The sequence below is a fragment of the Pleuronectes platessa genome, chromosome 4 (assembly GCF_947347685.1).
Source record: "Pleuronectes platessa chromosome 4, fPlePla1.1, whole genome shotgun sequence".
Classification (NCBI taxonomy): Eukaryota; Metazoa; Chordata; class Actinopteri; order Pleuronectiformes; family Pleuronectidae; genus Pleuronectes; species Pleuronectes platessa.
Genome location: NC_070629.1, coordinates 2,826,378 through 2,845,240, shown reverse-complemented (window position 1 = coordinate 2,845,240; position 18,863 = coordinate 2,826,378). Strand labels below are relative to the sequence as shown.

General features: G+C 40.5%; 1 protein-coding gene across 5 annotated transcripts in view; it reads right to left on the bottom strand.

Annotated features, from left to right (window-relative positions):
• Positions 1-1,511: 1,511 nt before the first annotated feature.
• golga1 (golgin A1) overlaps positions 1,512-18,863 on the bottom strand; it is a 33,231-nt gene continuing 15,879 nt past the window's right edge. For all 5 annotated transcript variants that reach the window (XM_053421681.1, XM_053421676.1, XM_053421679.1 and 2 more), the window contains 12 exons: positions 18,762-18,857; positions 18,311-18,406; positions 16,124-16,264; positions 15,281-15,355; positions 14,753-14,842; positions 14,433-14,535; positions 10,274-10,434; positions 8,434-8,592; positions 8,247-8,306; positions 6,145-6,369; positions 5,918-6,004; positions 1,512-4,166 (listed from right to left, as the gene is read on the bottom strand). In XM_053421681.1, the coding sequence (XP_053277656.1) occupies positions 4,086-4,166; positions 5,918-6,004; positions 6,145-6,369; positions 8,247-8,306; positions 8,434-8,592; positions 10,274-10,434; positions 14,433-14,535; positions 14,753-14,842; positions 15,281-15,355; positions 16,124-16,264; positions 18,311-18,406; positions 18,762-18,857 (1,374 nt within the window). In that variant the 3' untranslated portion in view covers positions 1,512-4,085. The remainder of the gene's footprint in view (positions 4,167-5,917; positions 6,005-6,144; positions 6,370-8,246; positions 8,307-8,433; positions 8,593-10,273; positions 10,435-14,432; positions 14,536-14,752; positions 14,843-15,280; positions 15,356-16,123; positions 16,265-18,310; positions 18,407-18,761; positions 18,858-18,863) is intronic.

Below are 18,863 nucleotides of genomic sequence, written 5' to 3'. Positions count from 1 at the left end.
TGTTGCATTTCATTTGGAAATCAAAGTCCCAGAGTCTGGAGGAAGAGTGGTGAGGCACAGAATCCAAGTTGTTTGAAGTCCAGTGTGAAGTGTCCACAGTCTGTGATGATTTGGGGAGCCATGTCATCGGCTGGTGTTGGTCCACTGTGTTTTATCAAGTCCAAAGTCAACGCAGCTGTCAACCAGAACATTTTAGAGCACTTCATGCTTCCTTCCGCTGAGAAGGTTTCTGGAGATGCTGATTTCATTTTCCAGCAGGACTTGGCACCGACCCACACTGCCAAAAGTACCAATACCTGGTTTAATGACCATGGTACCACTGTGCTTGATTGGCTAGGAAACTCGCCTGACCTGAATTCCATAGAGAATCTATGGGGTATTGTCAAGAGGAAGATGAGCGACACCAGACCCAACAATACAGATGAGCTGAAGGCTGCTATCAAAGCAACCTGGGCTTCCATAACACCTCAGCAGTGCCACAGGCTAATCGCCTCCATGCCCCGCCACATTGATGCAGTAATTCATGCAAAAGGAGCCCCGACCAAGTATTGAGTGCATATATATGAGCATTATTTTCAGTAGGCTGACATTTCTGTATCAAAAATCCTTTGTTTTATTGGTCTTATGTATTATTCTAATTTTCTGAGATACTGAATTTTGGGTTTTCATTAACTGTAAGCCATAATCATCAAAATTAAAAGAAATAAATGCTTGAAACATTTTACTCTGTGTGTAATGAATCTATATATTTTATGAGTTTCACTTTTTGGATTTGAAATATCGAAATAAATCAACTTTTCCATGATATTCTAATTTATTGAGATGCACCTGTATAAAGTGCAACACCAAAAAGAGATGTTACAAAAACATTCTATGACTTCAATGTACTACTGCATATTCCCACCAAAATCGAGTCACACATCTAGTTTCTCCTGTTGGTTTAAATACAATACTCAATTTGGAAACATTTAATTTTGCATAATTTTTGGAAAGTTTTATTGTGAAAATTATTCAATAACTTCACTCTAATACTGGTTATCTGGAGCCTAGATTTGTAAAATAATTTTGGTGAATATGCAGTATTAAAGTGAAGCTTTTCTGAATTTGGTTTTCTAATTAATTTTCTAATTAAAAATAAAAAGAACGAATGATACACAGATTAAATCCAGTCATTTATCCTGGTTACGCATCTACTGTATTCACTTATCTTATTGCGATGAGATGTTTTCACGAGCCCACTCACCCAGGAAAAAAATTTCCCCACTATTATAAGAAAAATATTAAAGCATGAATAAATATAAAATAAATAAATAGAAATTATAACGTGAAATGTTTATATACAAGTACAAATAATGTTGAATGTGTGTATACATTACGTTAAAGCCTGAGCCCTTCATACGTTAATATGAATGCTAACATATTTCAACAGTAGCATTCATAAGCATTATTGGAGAAACATAAACCAAACATTATTTTCTCACCAAATACGAAGGATATGGAGACAGAAGAGGTGATTTTATCATTTCAGATTTAATATTAGGAAATGGGAGAAATGAGAATCCAGCAGCCATCAAAAGCAAAATACACAACTGCTTTGGTGATTGTAGAGTTGTGTTTCAGGGTTTCAAGTCAGCAGAATCAATCGGTTAAAAAGTGCATTGATTATTTCATTTGATTCTCATGAAGACAGTATATTACCCAGCAGAGTCTCAGTTACTACATGAGTCTGCTATCTCTCATTAGTATCACGCAAGGAAGACAGTTTTGCATTCACAGATGTTCTCGTGCATCTAGGTATAAGACACAGAATGATGATAAACATATATGATAAAACCACACGTGGAATACACACATGGGTAACACAGTTTTCTGTGATTTATCATTTTCTGCAGACACCCTCAATGTGTTTGTTTGACATTCTATGTATACAACAAGCATGAAAACAAATGCAGAATACCCTGACATTTGGAAACAAATTTAAACTGTAAAGGGGGGCCAGGCTCAGGGAAGGATCCAATGATTCAGCAGGCATGCAGATTCCCTGGGCTTCTCACTGATGTAAAAATAAATATGATAATGTTGTGACTGAAATCCCACTGGGGACAATGGATAGTGATGGGCAGTGGGATTGAGTGACAACCGGAGGGGAAACCGATGTATGGGCTCTGGTAAATGTTGATAAATACTAGAAACTGAAATCTTCAAATCATTTACATCCACTGATTTATAAAGTTCTCGATGCATACCATATGTACATATTTCTATACATATATAGACATGTGGAATGTAATTTCATTTACATTAGCAAAGGCAGGTAAAGGTAGAGCATGTCTTCCAGTCAACACATACATTGCATTCATATATTTTACCACACTGCTATTATTAACTAAATGGTCAGACAAAGTCCACATCATTCATATTGGTGTTAAAGGATTCTAAAACAGTCTACATGAACAGATTGTTTCAGCTGTGGCAGCCATTTTTGTTCCTCGGGTACCAGTACAGACGAGAGAAAGAGAGGAGCGACCCTGAACTGAGCTTCACAGGCACTATCTCCAAACTACAGCTCAGTAGTCAAATCTTTTAGCTTATAGTTGGTTTAGGTTGGAGCGATAGTTAGATTGCAGTCTGCCAACAAAGAGTATGTGAGAGACAAGGTTTGCTGGGAGGCTCAAGTCATAGCAGCAACAGTCCAATGCAGCTAGATTTTGATATCAACTATAAATAATAAATCATCAGTTCTTAATAAAAAGATAGAGCTGGCTACTTCTGGGCTATCACAGATACATCAGCCCGTCAGCTGCTCTACAGAAATACAAAGTATGTGTAATGTCATTTAGAAAAACTTATGTCTCATAGTTGTCTAAAGTGCAGCTGGCAAGTGTAACTTACAACTGTAGAATATCATGTCCTGTCCATCACACATCTTGGCTACATCTTGATTCTTTTTTGGGACCCTTAGCAAAATGTTGGTCTTTGTAATATGTTTATATTATATTAAAATGAATTTTATCAGATTCTTTTAAAACTCTTAAATTTCAGTTTTGGATTTGTGGCCTACAAACCTGTCAATGTCTCTAGTTTAGACCATAGATCTTTAAATGCTGGTTTCAATTACACAGTGAGAAGCAAAATTATGAAAACCTTTTATAAAGAGAGATGAAAGAAATTACATTTCACATTTTTTTATATGATTTGAAACTCGATCCAGTAAATCATGGCTGATCATCAGTCAATCAATAGTCAATCAAATGCCATCACTATCATTTCTCAATTAAACTCTGGGTTTTGATGGTGCTACTGAAGAACGATCCTTGCCTGTTTTCTTTTGATTGTTCACAGAACTTTGTCATTTTGAATCTAATATTTACTGGCTTCAGTTCGGGGGAAACATATAGACATAGTGACATTGATACAGTTTGGGCCTTTTGACATTAGTGTCCATAAATTCTCATCGCTACTGAAACAAAACTTGCATCAGAATGAAAAGGACACTGTTTCATGAGGAGATCCCCTGTGATTTAAAGGATAACCAAGAAACAGACAAAAGGCTCCTTCAGAAATCACAGCATGAACCTGCTGTCCAGTGAAGACACAGCAAAGTCAGGTTGCTTTTTGTTCCAAAACAAACAGATTTGCCTTGTGCAGTTTGAATCTGGGCGGAAACGAGGCATTTCCTGACACAGTGGTCTAGTCAGTTTGTTAGTTCTCTTTGATGATAACAAAGGGAGAAAAATGAAACTTTCTATTCAAGAGCGAATGATGTGTCTGTCATTTTACTCTATAACATTAGGTATAAACACAGTCTCAGCCCTCAACCATTAACAAGAAAATAATGTCATTTTGAAATCAACAACTGATTATAAATAAGTCTTTATCCCATAACCTGTGGAGCCCTTCTGTGTCCCCGAAGAGCAGGAAACAACAGTCCTTTCCACTCAGTTTTCAGAAGAAACTGTGGGAGGCTATTCAGGTTTAAAGCTAGAATCCTGCTCAATGGTGGAAGCCAAGCAGGAAAGCCCTTTTCCTCCCGGAGGGTCCCTAAGTTCCTTTATCTCCTTCACTACAGCTCTTTCTGCTGCTCATCAACTCCAGTTAGTTGAGGCGCCTGAGAGTGAAGGTCGGTTGATGCCTTTAGGAGAAGGCTTGGATCCAAACCAGGACATCTAGAAAACAAAAAACAAACAAACATACCAGTCATCAGGTTAGATTCATGAATATATATAAAAATAAGAAAATAAACTTATAAAGGTGCATTTTGTGTATATTTATTTTAGAGAGGCATTTGGACTTCTACAAGAATGTTCTCCTACTTAAAGGGATAGTTCACAGAAAAATGAACATTCACTCATTCTCTACGCACCACTATGCAGATGGAGGTTTGGGTGAAGTGTTTGAGTCAACAAAACACTTCTGGAGTCTCAGGGGTAAACAGTGTTGCAGTCGAATCCATTATAATTACACACAATCGTGATCTCTTCTTCAGATGTAATAAAACCGAAAAAACTCAACATGTCTCCATACTGCTCCTGTGGTGTCCACGCACACCGAAATTCGGCACGAAACGGTGTCATTTGAACCATGTTTAGCCTAAATGTCCTATTCATGGGCTTGTGGACACTTGGATGACACCAGACGAGCAGTATGGAGGCATGTTATTTTCTTTTTCTGTTGTTTCATTACGTCTGAAGAAGGGGTCGCCTTGGCTGCAACACTGTTTACCCCTGAGGCTCCGAAAGTGTTTTTTGGGCTCAAACACTTCACCCAACCCTCCATTGGCATAGTGGTGAGTTGATAATGAGTGAATTCAACAAATTTTCGTTGAAATATCCCTTTAGCTCATGTTTCAATCTGGATTGACCTGCCAACTCATTTACCTGCATTAATTTGTTGTAAATGGCTTGTGGTGAACTGCACATTTGTGAGTTGTGATTATTATCAGCATTGAATCCTCTAAAACTGTTATATATGACTACCAGTCTCACAAACTTAAAGATAAGTTGTGACACTGCCACAAGTGTGAGAGTTGTAAGAAGTTTATATGTATTTTAGATGGTTGAGTGCTGAATCCTTGCAAGGTTAAACCTCTATCCTCATCACATGTGCTGTCACTTGGCTGTTCTGTGTAGTTTCCTGCTGTCATCACTCTCACAGGTGATTTCTACTGCCAGTTCACATCTGTAAAGAGGGGGCTTAGGAGAACAGAGAGTGGTGAATTGTTTGGGGGATACAGGAGGTTTTTAAGAGAGGAGGAATATGGAAAAGAAAGGATATTTGTTTCTTTTTATTGGTGATATCTTACACACCAGGTATTTGATAATGCAGCGTGAGTGAGGGACCATAACCACTGAGCAGAAGGTTATTTTTTCCCAACTCTTTGTTGGACTGATTTTCCCCTGTTCCTCTGACATCCTGGTAAGTTTGCTTATTTTTGGGGCTTTTTGTTTTTGCAGAGCATTGCGTTTCCTGAGTTATGTTTTAGCATTTTGAAGGGAGGACCTTTACTGATTTGTTTCTTTCTTTTTGTGGACATTTTAAAGGGACTGAGTGAGCTGCCCAATGTTTATTTTTCCCTTGTTGGATGTACCTTAAGGACATTTGAGGGGACATTCATTATTTTCTGTAAACTTAAAAAATTCTCGCTTGACCAGGCCTGATAAACAGGCCTGGTCAAGCGAGAATGACAGGCTCGCTTGACCAGAAATGAAGCAGAGAAACCTTCATGTAAATAAATTAAATTAATTGCTGCCTCAATCCCCCGTAAGCTTGTATTCTACGATGAAGGAAATGTTAAAGACTTTTTAACCCCTTTACAGAAGCAACTTTATACTGACAAATACAGAATTTCAAAGGGCAGTGGTCTCTTTAAAACATATTCGAAGCTGAAGACTTGTGAAAGCGAGTGTGAAACACAAACCTTGTACTCCAGAGTTTGCTTCACCATGTCCTCTTCGTCTCGAGTGAAGTTCAGCAGAACTGATACAGCTCGTATTAGCTGATATGCCTGACAGACCAAGACACACAACAGAGATTCAGACTGCCTTCAGAGCCCATATCATAGATGTATCAACCCCATAGCAGGCAGAGCTGTAGTGCTATTCACAAAATACATGACTGGAGTCAATTTACAAAAAGTGCACTTACCTCAGCTTCTCTGGATGACATAAACTTGAGGACGACATGTTTGAGATACTCAAAGTTGATTTCTCGTGAGTCGTTGAGGTCTGACGTGTTGGTCACGGTGGTGTTGGATGTCGGGGGGCTCAGAGCTGACATTGAGGGCGGCTCTAGACAACCCCGCTCATGTTTTTCTGCTCGGTTTTCTACCAACTTCTCCTTCCCTTCAGATTCTGGCTCAGGCTTTAGCTTCTGCAGTGCAGAAAAGGAAATACTATGAGAGGCCTTGTTAGAAATAATTCATACTTGGTCTCACACAGCATCCTAATCTAACACACACACACCAGTATACTCTTACATAAACACTAGTATACTCCCTAACATGCACCACTATAGTCTTACTAACACTATTATTCCCCTCTGTGTGAGAGAGTATGATTAAAAAGGAAGTGAGTTTGTCCAAACAGGAGGTCAGTTTAATTTCTTATTCCCCGACTGGCTTACAGCCATGATTACAAACCCTGAACTCAGGGCACTGCTAGCTAACCAGGATTAATTATTTCTCATTGGTCCGTTCATAAAATACACACACCAAATGTACCTATATTTACACTTGTTGAGCAGAAAAATAATAAGCTAAAGTAAATTTTAACATTGAAATAGTCTGCATAAGTAAGTAAAAAGGGAATGTGCAGGCCACAGATGCCAGCATAATCCTTAAAGCATATAAAGAGAACAATGAATCATATAGTAAGAAACATGATTGATGTATTGTATGTAGTATCAAAATTATATGAAGACAACACCTGATCTTTCTCAGTATAGTCCAATTTGAGATTATAATTTTTGGTGCCAGGCAGGGTTTGATTGAGGTTTTAAACTATAGGCTGACAGGATAGTTAGTCTAATTAGTGACATTTTTGGTTCAACTGATGAAAACATTTTAACATTTGAAGAGCTAGATGATAATTATAATATCCCCATAAACACGTCTTAAAATTACTTACAATTTAAGAGCTTTATTGGGTCTTCTCAAAAACAAGCTATATAACTGGTTAATGAGAATACTGCACACCAGAAAATCCCAAAGTATGTTACAGGTGTTGTAAGGAAAAAGGGAAATTTTTCCATTGAATATGGAAATGTCCTAAGATGGGAATTTTGGGAAGACTAGTAGATCAAGAGATGTTATCTATTCAATTAGCTGTAGAGCCTAAATTCTTTGTTTTGGCATCTATCCCAAGGGTCATAAAATAAAACGCAGTGAACAGATCCTTATAGACATGTGCCTTTTAAAAGCAAAAAAATATATTATGCTTACGTGGAAAAGTATTCATAAACTAAGAATTGGGCAATGGCTTAACGAATGAAATCACATACAAACCGAAGATAAACAAGACATGTTTCAATATACAGTATATATGACCATTAATTAATCATTTTAGGAATAGGGATTTATCTTGTATGTTTGACGAATCTGGGCATATATAATTATAAGTTCTGCAATGGAATTCTCTTGAATCTCTGGTGACACCCCCTGTGTATTTATATGTTTTTTATTTGTCTTTTTTGTCCGTGTGTGTCTGTGTGTGTCCGTGTGTTTTAAATTATTTTTTAATTGGTTTAAGTTAAGTTCATCATTATGAATATATATATAAGCAAGCATATATTAAATAAAAATAATGGACTTTGTAAATACGCATACAGCACATTTTATATATTTCTATTTTATGTTCTCGGTATTTATATATTATGTTGGAAACTCAAACCGAAAATAAAATAAAAGATTTATTGAGGCACTCTAGTGCAAGTGAGTCGGATGCTATATGAACTTAGATCATTTTATCAGTACGACGAGCAAGGAATCTAAGCAGAAGCTATTGTTTTGGCTACATCTACACTACTACTACTACTACTACTACTCTTGGTTTTGATTAGTTACAAAAAAGACTATGAATGAGGAACAACCATGAGTCATGACAAGAACCATAAAGGAAATTAATGCTTGCAACTTTGTTATCGTTTCCAAATGTCTCAGCTTCTGACCGTCAACTACTTGAATCCAGACATTTCCAGCATGCAGTTGGCTCCCAACAACAATACCATGATTTTGATTTAGTTTGTCTTACCAGTTCTTTCTGCAGCGTCCTCCTCAGTTCTGCCAGTCTTTGCTGCAGTTGCTTGATGGTCTGCAGGACAAAAACCAGCATCACACTGACTCACTTCAATGTCTTTCAATCTAAAAAAATGTATCTACTTGGATGGAAGTGACGTTATTAGAAGCCAGATTAGAAGTGACAAGAACAGGTGGCCGACCTTGTTCTTGTCACTGAGTTGCTGCTCCAGCTCTCTGTTGACTTTCTGAATGTGATCCAGATCATCCACCGTCACGCTGCCATTTTGATCCTCCTCGCTCACTTCCGGACTGTGAAGCTGTTCTGTCAGGGTTTCCACCTCCACCTCCAGGTACAAGATCTAGACACACACAAGTCATGGCTGATAAGAACCAATCAGGAAGCAAATGCTAGTGACTATGTCATAAAACAGGGTTAACAGCAATTCAAAACTTCCCTTGATTTTAGGCATAAACGTAGCAGCAGTGATGTGAGTTAAAACTAAATCATAGTAGTGTGGATGTACTAAATCAGTCAATCAAATTATATTTGTATAGCCTGCATTTAAAATTCACAATTTGTCTCACCGGGCTTTAACAAGGTGTGACATCATCTGCCCTTAACAAGAGTAAGGAAAAACAACAAAAAGAAAGCAGAAACCTCACAGACCCACATGTGCGGGATCCCTCTCCCAGGACGGACAGAAGTGTAATAGTAGAACAGAGTATTTAAAGCATTGATTAGAATAACAGTTTGTAGAATAATGGAAGGTAAATGATGTGATGGATTATTGTTAGTAATGGTAAAGAATCTGAGTAGCCATATTGTACATCAATCAGTCTTGTTGAAAATAATAGTCTGTGGTCAGCTGCCACCACGATCAGGGTCCACAGTCACGATCTAATGCCACCATATTCCACAATCCATCAACATAGGTACAGATGATGAAAGAGCAGTTGTCACCAGTAGTGCTTACAGAGTTTTCAATTAATGTCAGCTGTCTGCCAGATGGCCAGACACAGGTGACTACTTTGTTACTTTTCAAGTCACAGTCACTTTTTATAACCTCAAAAACTCTTACGCCGGGTTGACACCGGACGCGGAAGCGACGCCTAAGCGCAGCGCCAAGCCAAAAAAGCCAGCTAGCTCCCATCCACTCCCCTGTTAAATCTTTGTGCTGTTCAAACCGGACGCTGAAGCGCCGCGCAATGCCAAGGCTGCCTAGCGCCGTGCAGCGATCGTTTCGGCATCGAGTCTATTTTTTCCGCTTGACACAGGAAATACACTGAAAAATGATTTTAAATGATATCGATGACATATATTATATGATATAAATTATCAAATATGCATCCCATACTTTATTATTAAATGTCCCCCTCTGCTCATCCACTGCAGCCAGACAAGCAGTATAGATAAAAAGAGAGAGGGGGGGGCTTCGTATTCTCCACATAGGCTTGAGTGGAGAATACGTAATTTACCCTCCACACCCGACATTGACCGGGGCAAACTGCGGAGAAGTTCTTGAGGATGGATGACATTAAATTAATAATTGAAGAGGAGAAGTACAGTGAGTTGTATGATCCTCAGCACATATGAGACAAAAAGACACATGTTGGGACGCTGTTGCAGTTAATGTTGGAGCAACAAGTAAGTTTAAGCTTGAAAAAAATTATTGAATGCCGTTTTTACTGTAGGCTGATAACAGCAAAAGTATGTGATATTGTTATCTTCAGCGTCCGGTGTGAACAGCCAAGCGCCGGCGCGCTAGGGATTTGCGCATCTCTTTGGCGTCGCTTCCGCGTCCGGCATGAACCCGGCATTACAACTTTAACCTTTATCTGGATGAAGGATTTTAGTCATTGGGTGTATGAATCTTAAAGGATCAGAGAAACAAGCTGAACAAACAGCTCCTCTTGCATCCCCTCTGGTGTCTGCAGAAGAGCATTGGAGGAAGACTGATTCTATAGCATGAAAGTGTTGCTTTTTTATGAGCGCATGTGCAATACTTTCACAGAGTTTTAAGTGAAAGCGTTAATGCTGACCCGCGCCTGGCAGCTATCCAGCTGCTGTGTCTGGCTGAGCAGCTCCTTCCTCAGGTTGATTAGCTGAGAGTCTCTGTCCACCTCCATCTGCTCAAGCTGGGCTTGCACCCACTCAACCTCCTTCTGCAGCTGGACCTGTGATGCCTGTCGACTCTGCACCTCTGCAACACACAGGACAGTAATATTACACATCAGACTACAGCCATTTTCAGACATGAACTCCAGAGAATAGCCATAATTGTTGCCAAACTTTCTCTGGATATTTCCTTTCACATATGAATAACAAAGCAAGAGATTCATCATTCAAGCATGTTTCCCCTACAACACAGAAACCTTTGGTGCGTTCTGGTGAGGGTTGGCACAGCAGGCAGAGGCAGGACCTAACAGTTTTACTCCGCTACCAAAATCACATGGTTTTGTTTACAGTGTTGGCCCTCATAATTAAAAGGACTCTTGACATATTCGTTGGTGTCTTCCATGCGTATGGCACTGATTTTCATCATGAGATATTTGTATTCTTTATATTTATATTTTTTTAGTTTTGCATCTGTAACGTTTAAAAAATCACCATCAACATGACCATTTGCTCGCAGTGATTCTTCCTGAGGATATCCTGTTTTCTCACATGAGCTCACTCTGATATAATTCCGACTTTTCCGAGGTGGCTGCCAAGAGAAACTCCGGAGAATGTCAGGAGATTCTCTGGAGTTCATTGCAAATCTGAAAACAGCTTATAAGAAAGCCAAAATTCAAAGACAATGCTCTTAACTGAAATGCATCCTAATATAACAAACGCACTTTTGTGCTTTCTGCCTTTAAGGCAACATTAACACTGGTCATGTGATACATGCATAAACACAATCACAACTTATCCATACAATATATAATTAAATAGCATCATAATCCCTTATTTTAGCGTTGAACCACATAGTGTGTGATAAAAAAAGTTGTGCTTATATCTATTTTAACCCAATATCCACCATGTTAATTGAAAGCCATGATCTCCAACTTCTGACTTCAGGCTTCTGTGATTTGGTAGAGCAGGGGTTCTCAAACTTTTGCAAGCTGGGCCCCCCCAAAGCTGGTTAGGGGTAGTTGGGCCCCCCCCCCACCCACCCGCCGCCCGCCACCGCCGCCCTCAACTACACCTCCATAGATAGATAGCATATTGTTATTGATAGGCCTGACATGTCAAGGTTAGGCTATTGTTAGGCCCATACAGACAATTATAATTACTTTTTTAACTATTTATTATTATTATTATTGTTATTATTATTATGATTATGATCAGTAGTAGTAGGCCTGTTAATAGGCTATTAATATTAGCAGCTATGTGGGCCTGCATGCTTTCTTATTATAATAATCATAATTATTATCACCATCATTATATTATTATTATCATAATAATAAGTGTTATTATTGCTATCATTAGGATACTGTTATCATTATGGGCCTCTTGTGATCATTGTGAGACATGAGCCGGCTTTGCCTTGCAAAGGTCCTCAAATCTTTGGGCAATATTTGACACACATATCCTCAGGTCATCCTCGATCTATGCGTGGTTGCGATATTTAGTTTTGAACGCAGTCAGTCTTGAAAAGCCTGCCTCGCAAAAATAAGTCAACGCGAAAGGGAGGATCATTTTTAAGGCTATGTCGCAAAGCTGAGGGTATTCCGGCATCAATGCTACCCCTAATGAAGCAAGAGAGGAGGTGGAGGCAGATGCTTTAGTCTACTGTCACTCTTCAGCTCAATAAGCTGCTCCTGCATTTCTATTGACAGCGCGTCTGCTCAGCAGCGAAATGGATCCCGAACCCAGGCGAATAAACGGTGGTCCTCTTTGAAATAGGACCCAAACTGATTCTTCAGCGCTAAAAGGTGATCAGCAGCTGATTGGAGGAGAGAGGAGAAATCAGTGCCACGTGCATCGGCAATTAAGTCTGCAAGGCTGGGAAAAATGTCGCAGTTTCCAGATCTGATGCGACCATGCCAGAGAGCAATTTTTTGCGTGAAGGCATTCACTCTATCAGCGAGAAGCAGAACGTTAGATTTGCGGCCTTGCAAAGACCGGTTAAGGCCATTCAGCCGGTCAAAAATAGCCACCAAATAGGAGAGAGAGGCAAGCCACATGGCATCATCCAGGTGCGTCGCCAGATCTGTTTGACTTTCAGTCAAAAACAATTTTACCTCCTCTCGCAGCTCATACAGCCGTTGTAACACCCGCCCCCTGGAGAGCCAGCGAACTTCAGTGTGCAGCAACAGCTGTTTGTGCCCTGACCCCATCTCCTGGAGGAGGACCCCAAACAAACGGTTTTGCTGCATCGCGAGGCAAGTGCCTCGCGATGCAGTATGTCCATTGCACAAGTGGAGCAACTTGCTGGACGTGAGCTACGAGGCCACGCTCACGCCCTGTCATCGACCGCGCTCCATCTGTGCCGAGGCCAATACACTTTCCCCAGCCCAAACCACTGTCTTGGATGAACGAGTCAAGGACATTAAAGATTGCCTCCCCTGTTGTACGGGTCGGAAGAGGCCGGCAAAACAGGATGTCCTCCTAAATTTCCTTTTCCCGCACATACCTAACGTAAGTGAGAAGCTGGGCCTGTCCAGCGATGTCAGTGGATTCGTCCAGCTGCAGTGCAGAGTAAGGACTGATTTGAATGTAGTGTATAAGTTGCTCTTTGATATCACTAGACATTTCTGATATTCGGCGTGACACAGTGTTATTTGACATAGGTATTGCGCTGACTTTAGCAGCTGCACTCTCTCCTATAATTATTCGGCAATTGCTGAAACACGGCAAAATCAGTGTTTCAGCAATTGTATGGGGTTTGCCAAGCTTAGCAATTCTATGAGCAACTACATACGATGCCTCCAGACACTGCTTGGAGACAGTGCTATGCTTGGAGATGGTGGATTGTTGTGCTGGAGGCCATCACGTTTACCTTTTAAAGAAGTCCACAGGCTTCTCTTTCAAGTCGGGGTGTTTGGTGTCGAGGTGCCTTTTTAATTTGCATGGCTTCATGCTGTCATTTGCCAGCACCTCGGCACACAAAACACACTGAGGACATTTCTCAGTCGTGCCAGTGACGGTGAAACCAAACTGCAAATGGCTCTCGTCATATTTGCGAAGCTTTGGCTTCTTCGCAACTGACTCATCGGTTGCCTCACTTTTACGAATCAGAAACTTGTCCATGGTTGTGTTTGTTTGCTGATACAGTGTGTGTGATGTTAATAAAGTTGTAATTGCAGCGTCGTGGTCTTATGAGTTTGTTTGTATGTGTGGCTGTGAGCGACTTGCACACGAATAATGAATAAGGCTGTGCTAGGCAATGGTTCCTAACAAAACGAACAGTACACAATGTAGACAGAGACAGGACAGAATGGAAATGAAGGACTGAGTCTTTAAAAAGACAATAAAGCAAGCAATGAATATCTGAATAAAAGAGGAAAACAAGAGCAATCGCACAAGCTCTGCAGGGTGTTGTCTCAGTGAGGGTGAGCGCTGACCATGCCTGCAGTTACTTTTATACTCGGAAGCGTACGTCTAACTCGCGTTCAAATGATAACACTCCTATTTGAAACAGTATTTGATTTGTTTGTGTCAGTCCAGACCCTAGCATTTTGCCACTGAGGGAGCTTTTTTTTTTTTTTTTCACCTCTGACATCGCGCCCCCCCTGGGGAGTGTCCACTTTGAGAACCACTGGGGTAGAGGGACAAGAATTGCTGATACACTCAAAGGTTCGTGTGTAGAATTCAGTGACACCTAGTGGTGAAATTGCATGTTGCAGCTGAATACCTCTCACCTCAGGATGCGCTTCCAAATATGAAAGAGAACCTGTGGTAGCTTCAGTTGTTATATAAAATCAAAGGTGTTTGTTCTACTGTAAAAACATGGCGGCCTCTGTAGAGAGGACCCTCTCCTGATGTAAATAAAAAGTTTTTAAATATAATGGGATAAAGAAAACAACAATTTGTTCAATTTAGATGAAACACACCAGCAAAACCAACTCGAGGATTATTTTATATTGAATTTCTGCCAAGAGATCCTTTTCACCTAAATCTTACACAATGAATCTTGAAGAAGTGAACATCTCTGCTGAGTGAGTAAGGGCTTTAGTATGTATTGTGAGAAGGTGTGTGTGTGTTTGTGCACACCGTTCTGGAGAGTTTTGATTTCTTCCTCTCTTAGTTCTAGCTTCTCAGTGACAGTGGACACTTCCTGCTGTGACATCTGAAGGGACATGGCTTGCTCTCCAACCTGACACCAAGAAAAAGATAAACAGTACATGTGTTTACAATCGCACACAGAATTACAAACCAGCTCTGAATTTCCTCTACACTGTTTCACAATCTGTGAGTTAGCAATTTCCAGTCAAAGGATAGACATGTTGAATGTAGTGTCTGTGATTGTTCAAGAGGGAGCTGTTCATAGTATGTTACTGTGAATACTACCTGGTGAGTGTTAATCCACAGACCTGTGTTTGCAGCTCCTCCTTCTGTCGCCTGGTTTCTTCGAGAGCTTTGGCGATTTCTGTGCTCACTGTCTGCCGACTGCTCAGCTCCAACTGAGGGAACACACAGAAACAGGGAGTGAGGACTGATACTAATACTCTCTGCTTTCCTATATGAAAATCACCTTGACAGAGTCCATGACCATTATTACTGAATTTTTTAGAGCAGAGCTTAATTTTTATATTCTTATTGAATCCAATTTTAGCAGATGTTCGTATGTGGCATGTGGTTTCAGCCCATTTCATTGTATACTGGGACTCCATTAGACTCCAGACAAAGGATTAGAATCAAGGGATTTTATATTATTTTCTTTAACATTGTGAGTCAGAGCATTTTTCAACATTTCACTTATTTTCCAGGGCTTTGACACAGGTATGCACTCTCCATACTTACATTATTATTTGAATCTTTGGCCATGTTTTATATGGACATGCAAAATTGTAGCTTGTCTGTTGTTTTAAGATATGAAGAAGAGTTATTTTTGAACTTACTCTGCATTGCTCCAGCTCTTCTATCCGCTGCCTCAGTGTTGAGTTCATGTCATCCTTCTGCCTCTCCAGATCAGCCTACAGCCCAAGAGCAAGAAATAAATTACTAGAATGAGTACATTTATATGGACAATTATTATACTGCTGATTGAAAAAAACAGTGTGTGGGATTTGATGACATCTAGAGGTGAAATTGCAGATTTCAACCTACAGAATACCCTTTCCCTTCCTTTCAAGTGCAAAAAAGAGCAATTCTTCATTTCAGGTATTTAAGCACTAATAAAAACTAGGGCTGTCATAATTAACGTGTTAACGCGGGATGATAAATTGGTGGAGTACCCGCCACCACTCACTCGCTCAAAGAGAGACATGCTGTGAGATCAGAGCTCGTTCACGTGAAGCAGCCGGTCAGTGACTTTGTAGAAGAACAGTGAAACACAGATTTTCTCTGGTCACAGCTGCTCAGTGACCAGCTGCGTCATGATCGGAGCGAGGCTGCAGTTGGTGTGTACCGTTTCCTCGTCCACTCTGCTCTCACTTGAACTAATAAACGCTCATCACTAGTTATCAGGACCTGATCCGTACATGAAGTCACTTAATGTTTGTTTGATTGGCTCCAGAGTTTATGAGGCTGCATTTAAACATGAAGAAGATGACTCATCGGCGAAAGAGAGAGAGAGATTGGGGGGGACATGCATAAATGGCCCCGGGTCAAAATCGAACCCAGGCCTGTGTAGGATAAGGCCTAGCCTCGATGGGGCGGCAGCTCTACCAGGTGAGCTATATGCCACCACATAAATAATTGTTTTTAATATATGAGAAGTGGAGAACATAAGCAGAACAAACCACCGTGTCCTGCAGCGTCTGCTTATCGGTCTCTAAAGCGATAATGCTTTCTTCCAGTCGGCCGACCTTCTCCTCACTCTGCTGCTGTAACAAATACACCTGCTGATCCAGAAAAGCTTTCTCTGCACTCCACACTCCTTCCTGAAGCAAACATCAAATAAATGAAATGGACAATGTTAATTAAATTGTAGCTAAACAAAAAATGGCAAAATGCATGGTGTAAATGACCTTGTTTCGAGTCAAACGTAATTTTTCGGGGCTTGTGGACACTTACAGTGCCTTGCATAAGTATTCACCCCCCTTGGACTTTTTCCCATTATGTACTGTTACTAACTGGAATTCAAATAGACTTAAATAAACTTTTTCCCATTTGATCAACAAAACATGCATAGTACTTTGGAGGTGCAAAATACATTTTATTGTGACACAAACAATAATGAGAACAAAAAAGTTGACATCTGTTGGGTGCATAAGTATTCACCCCCCTGTGTCAATACTTGGTAGAACCCCCTTTCGCTGCAATTACAGCTGCAAGTCTTTTGGGGTATGTCTCTACCAGCTTTGCACATCTAGAGATGGAAAGGTTTGTCCATTCTTCTTGGCAAAAAAGATGAAGCTCAGTCAGATTGGATGGAGACCGTCTGTGAACCGCAATTTTCAAGTCTTGCCATAGATTCTCTATTGGATTGAGGTCTGGGCTTTGACTGGGCCATTTTAAGACATTAACATTCTTTAATGCAAACCATTCCTTTGTAGCTCTGGCTGTATGTTTAGGGTCATTTTCCTGCTGGAAGATGAACCTCCGCCCCAGTCTCAAGTCTTTTGCAGACTGCATCAGATTTTCTTCAAGGATTTCCCTGTATTTGGCTCCATCCATCTTTCCCTCTATTCTGACCAGTTTCCCTGTACCTGCTGAAGAGAAGCATCCCCACAGCATGATGCTACCACCACCATGTTTCACTGTTGGGATGGTGTGCTCAGGGTGATGGGCAGTGTTGGGTTTTCGCCACACATAGCGTTTTGCATTGAGGCCAAAAAGTTCAATTTTGGTCTCATCTGACCAGAGCACCTTCTTCCACATGTTTGCTGTGTCTCCCACATGGCTTCTGGCAAACTCCAAACGGGATTTTTTTATGGACCCCTTTCAACAATGGCTTTCTTCTTGCCACTCTTCCATAAAGGCCAGATTTGTGGAGTAGACGACTAATAGTTGTCCTGTGGACAGATTCTCCCACCTCAGCTGTGGATCTCTGCAACTCCTCCAGAGTAACCATGGGCCTCCTGGTTGCTTCTCTGATTAATTTTCTCCTTGTCCGACTCTTCAGTTTGGGTGGACGGCCTCCTCTTGGTAGGTTTGCGGTTGTGCCATATTCTTTCCATTTTCTTATGATGGATTTTATGGTGCTCAGAGAGATGTTCAAAGCTCTGGATATTTTTTTATAACCTAACCCTGCTTCATATTTCTCCACAACTTTATCCCTGACCTGTTTGGTGAGCTCCTTGGTCTTCATGATGCTGTTTGTTCAGTAATGATCTCCAACAAACTCTGAGTCCGTCACAGAACAGGTATATTTATACTGAGATTAAATTGCAGACAGGTGGACCCTATTTACTAATTATGTGACTTGCAAATGTGACTTGTGAATGCAATTGGTCACACCAGATCTTTGTTAGGGGTTTCACAGTAAAGGGGGTGAATACATATGCTCTCAACACTTTTCAGATTTTTATTTGTAAATAATTGTGAAATCCATGTAATATTTCCCCCCTCTTCCAAACGATGCACTATTTTGTGTTGGTCCATTACATAAACTCACGATGAAATAAATTTTAATCTGTGGTTATACCATGACAAAATGTAGAAAAGTCCAAAGGGGATGAATACTTATGCAAGGCACTGTAGATGACACCACACGAGCAGTTTGGGATCGCCTGGGCTAAACACTGTTTAGCCCACTGTTTTGGACAAAATCACTTCACCCACCCCTCCATCAGCATAGTGGTGAGTTGATGAGGGAATTTTCAGAGACTATGCCTTTAAGGCAGCCCCTCCCGCTAAAGCCCAGTCAGCTCTGATTGGCCAGCTGACTCACCATTTGATTGGTCAAACTCTTTATATTTTTTAGATAAGTACTTAGATAGTGCTTCTTCATAATGAATGTGCCTCAATAATATCACGGTCCTCACCAGTTTATCCATGTGTCGCTGCTTCTCTGTGATCTGGTGCTCTGCACTCTTAAGTCTCTCACTGTTCTCTATGATCTGCTGCTCCAGGTTAGCAACCTGAAACAAGAAAATATTTCAATGACTGACAGTGTACTTCCACATCATGACAAGACTGTCCGTGAATAGTCACATTTTCTTCTTGTTTTTATCACTTTTTCAGGATCTCCTCTGGACTTTCTGCAGACTTTATACTAGGAGGCTAGCCGGAGAGAGTCCGCAGAAAGTCTGGAGGATCTCATGAGTTCAGTCTGACATAATTATGAAAAATAAATGGAGTGAAAAACAACACCTGAAGAACAAACAAACATGATCTTCTACTCTCAGCCTTGAATCCTTGAGTAACACATCAACCATCCAAATGAGAGACATCATTACTTTATGTTTTTCCTCTGACTTGTCTCTAATTACTTACTTGTGTGTCTGTTCTCTCTCTGTAGGCCCTTGAGGAGTCCTCTTTGTGTCGGAGAAGGGTCTGCAGCTCAGTAATGCTGCCGCTCATTCTGGATACCTATGT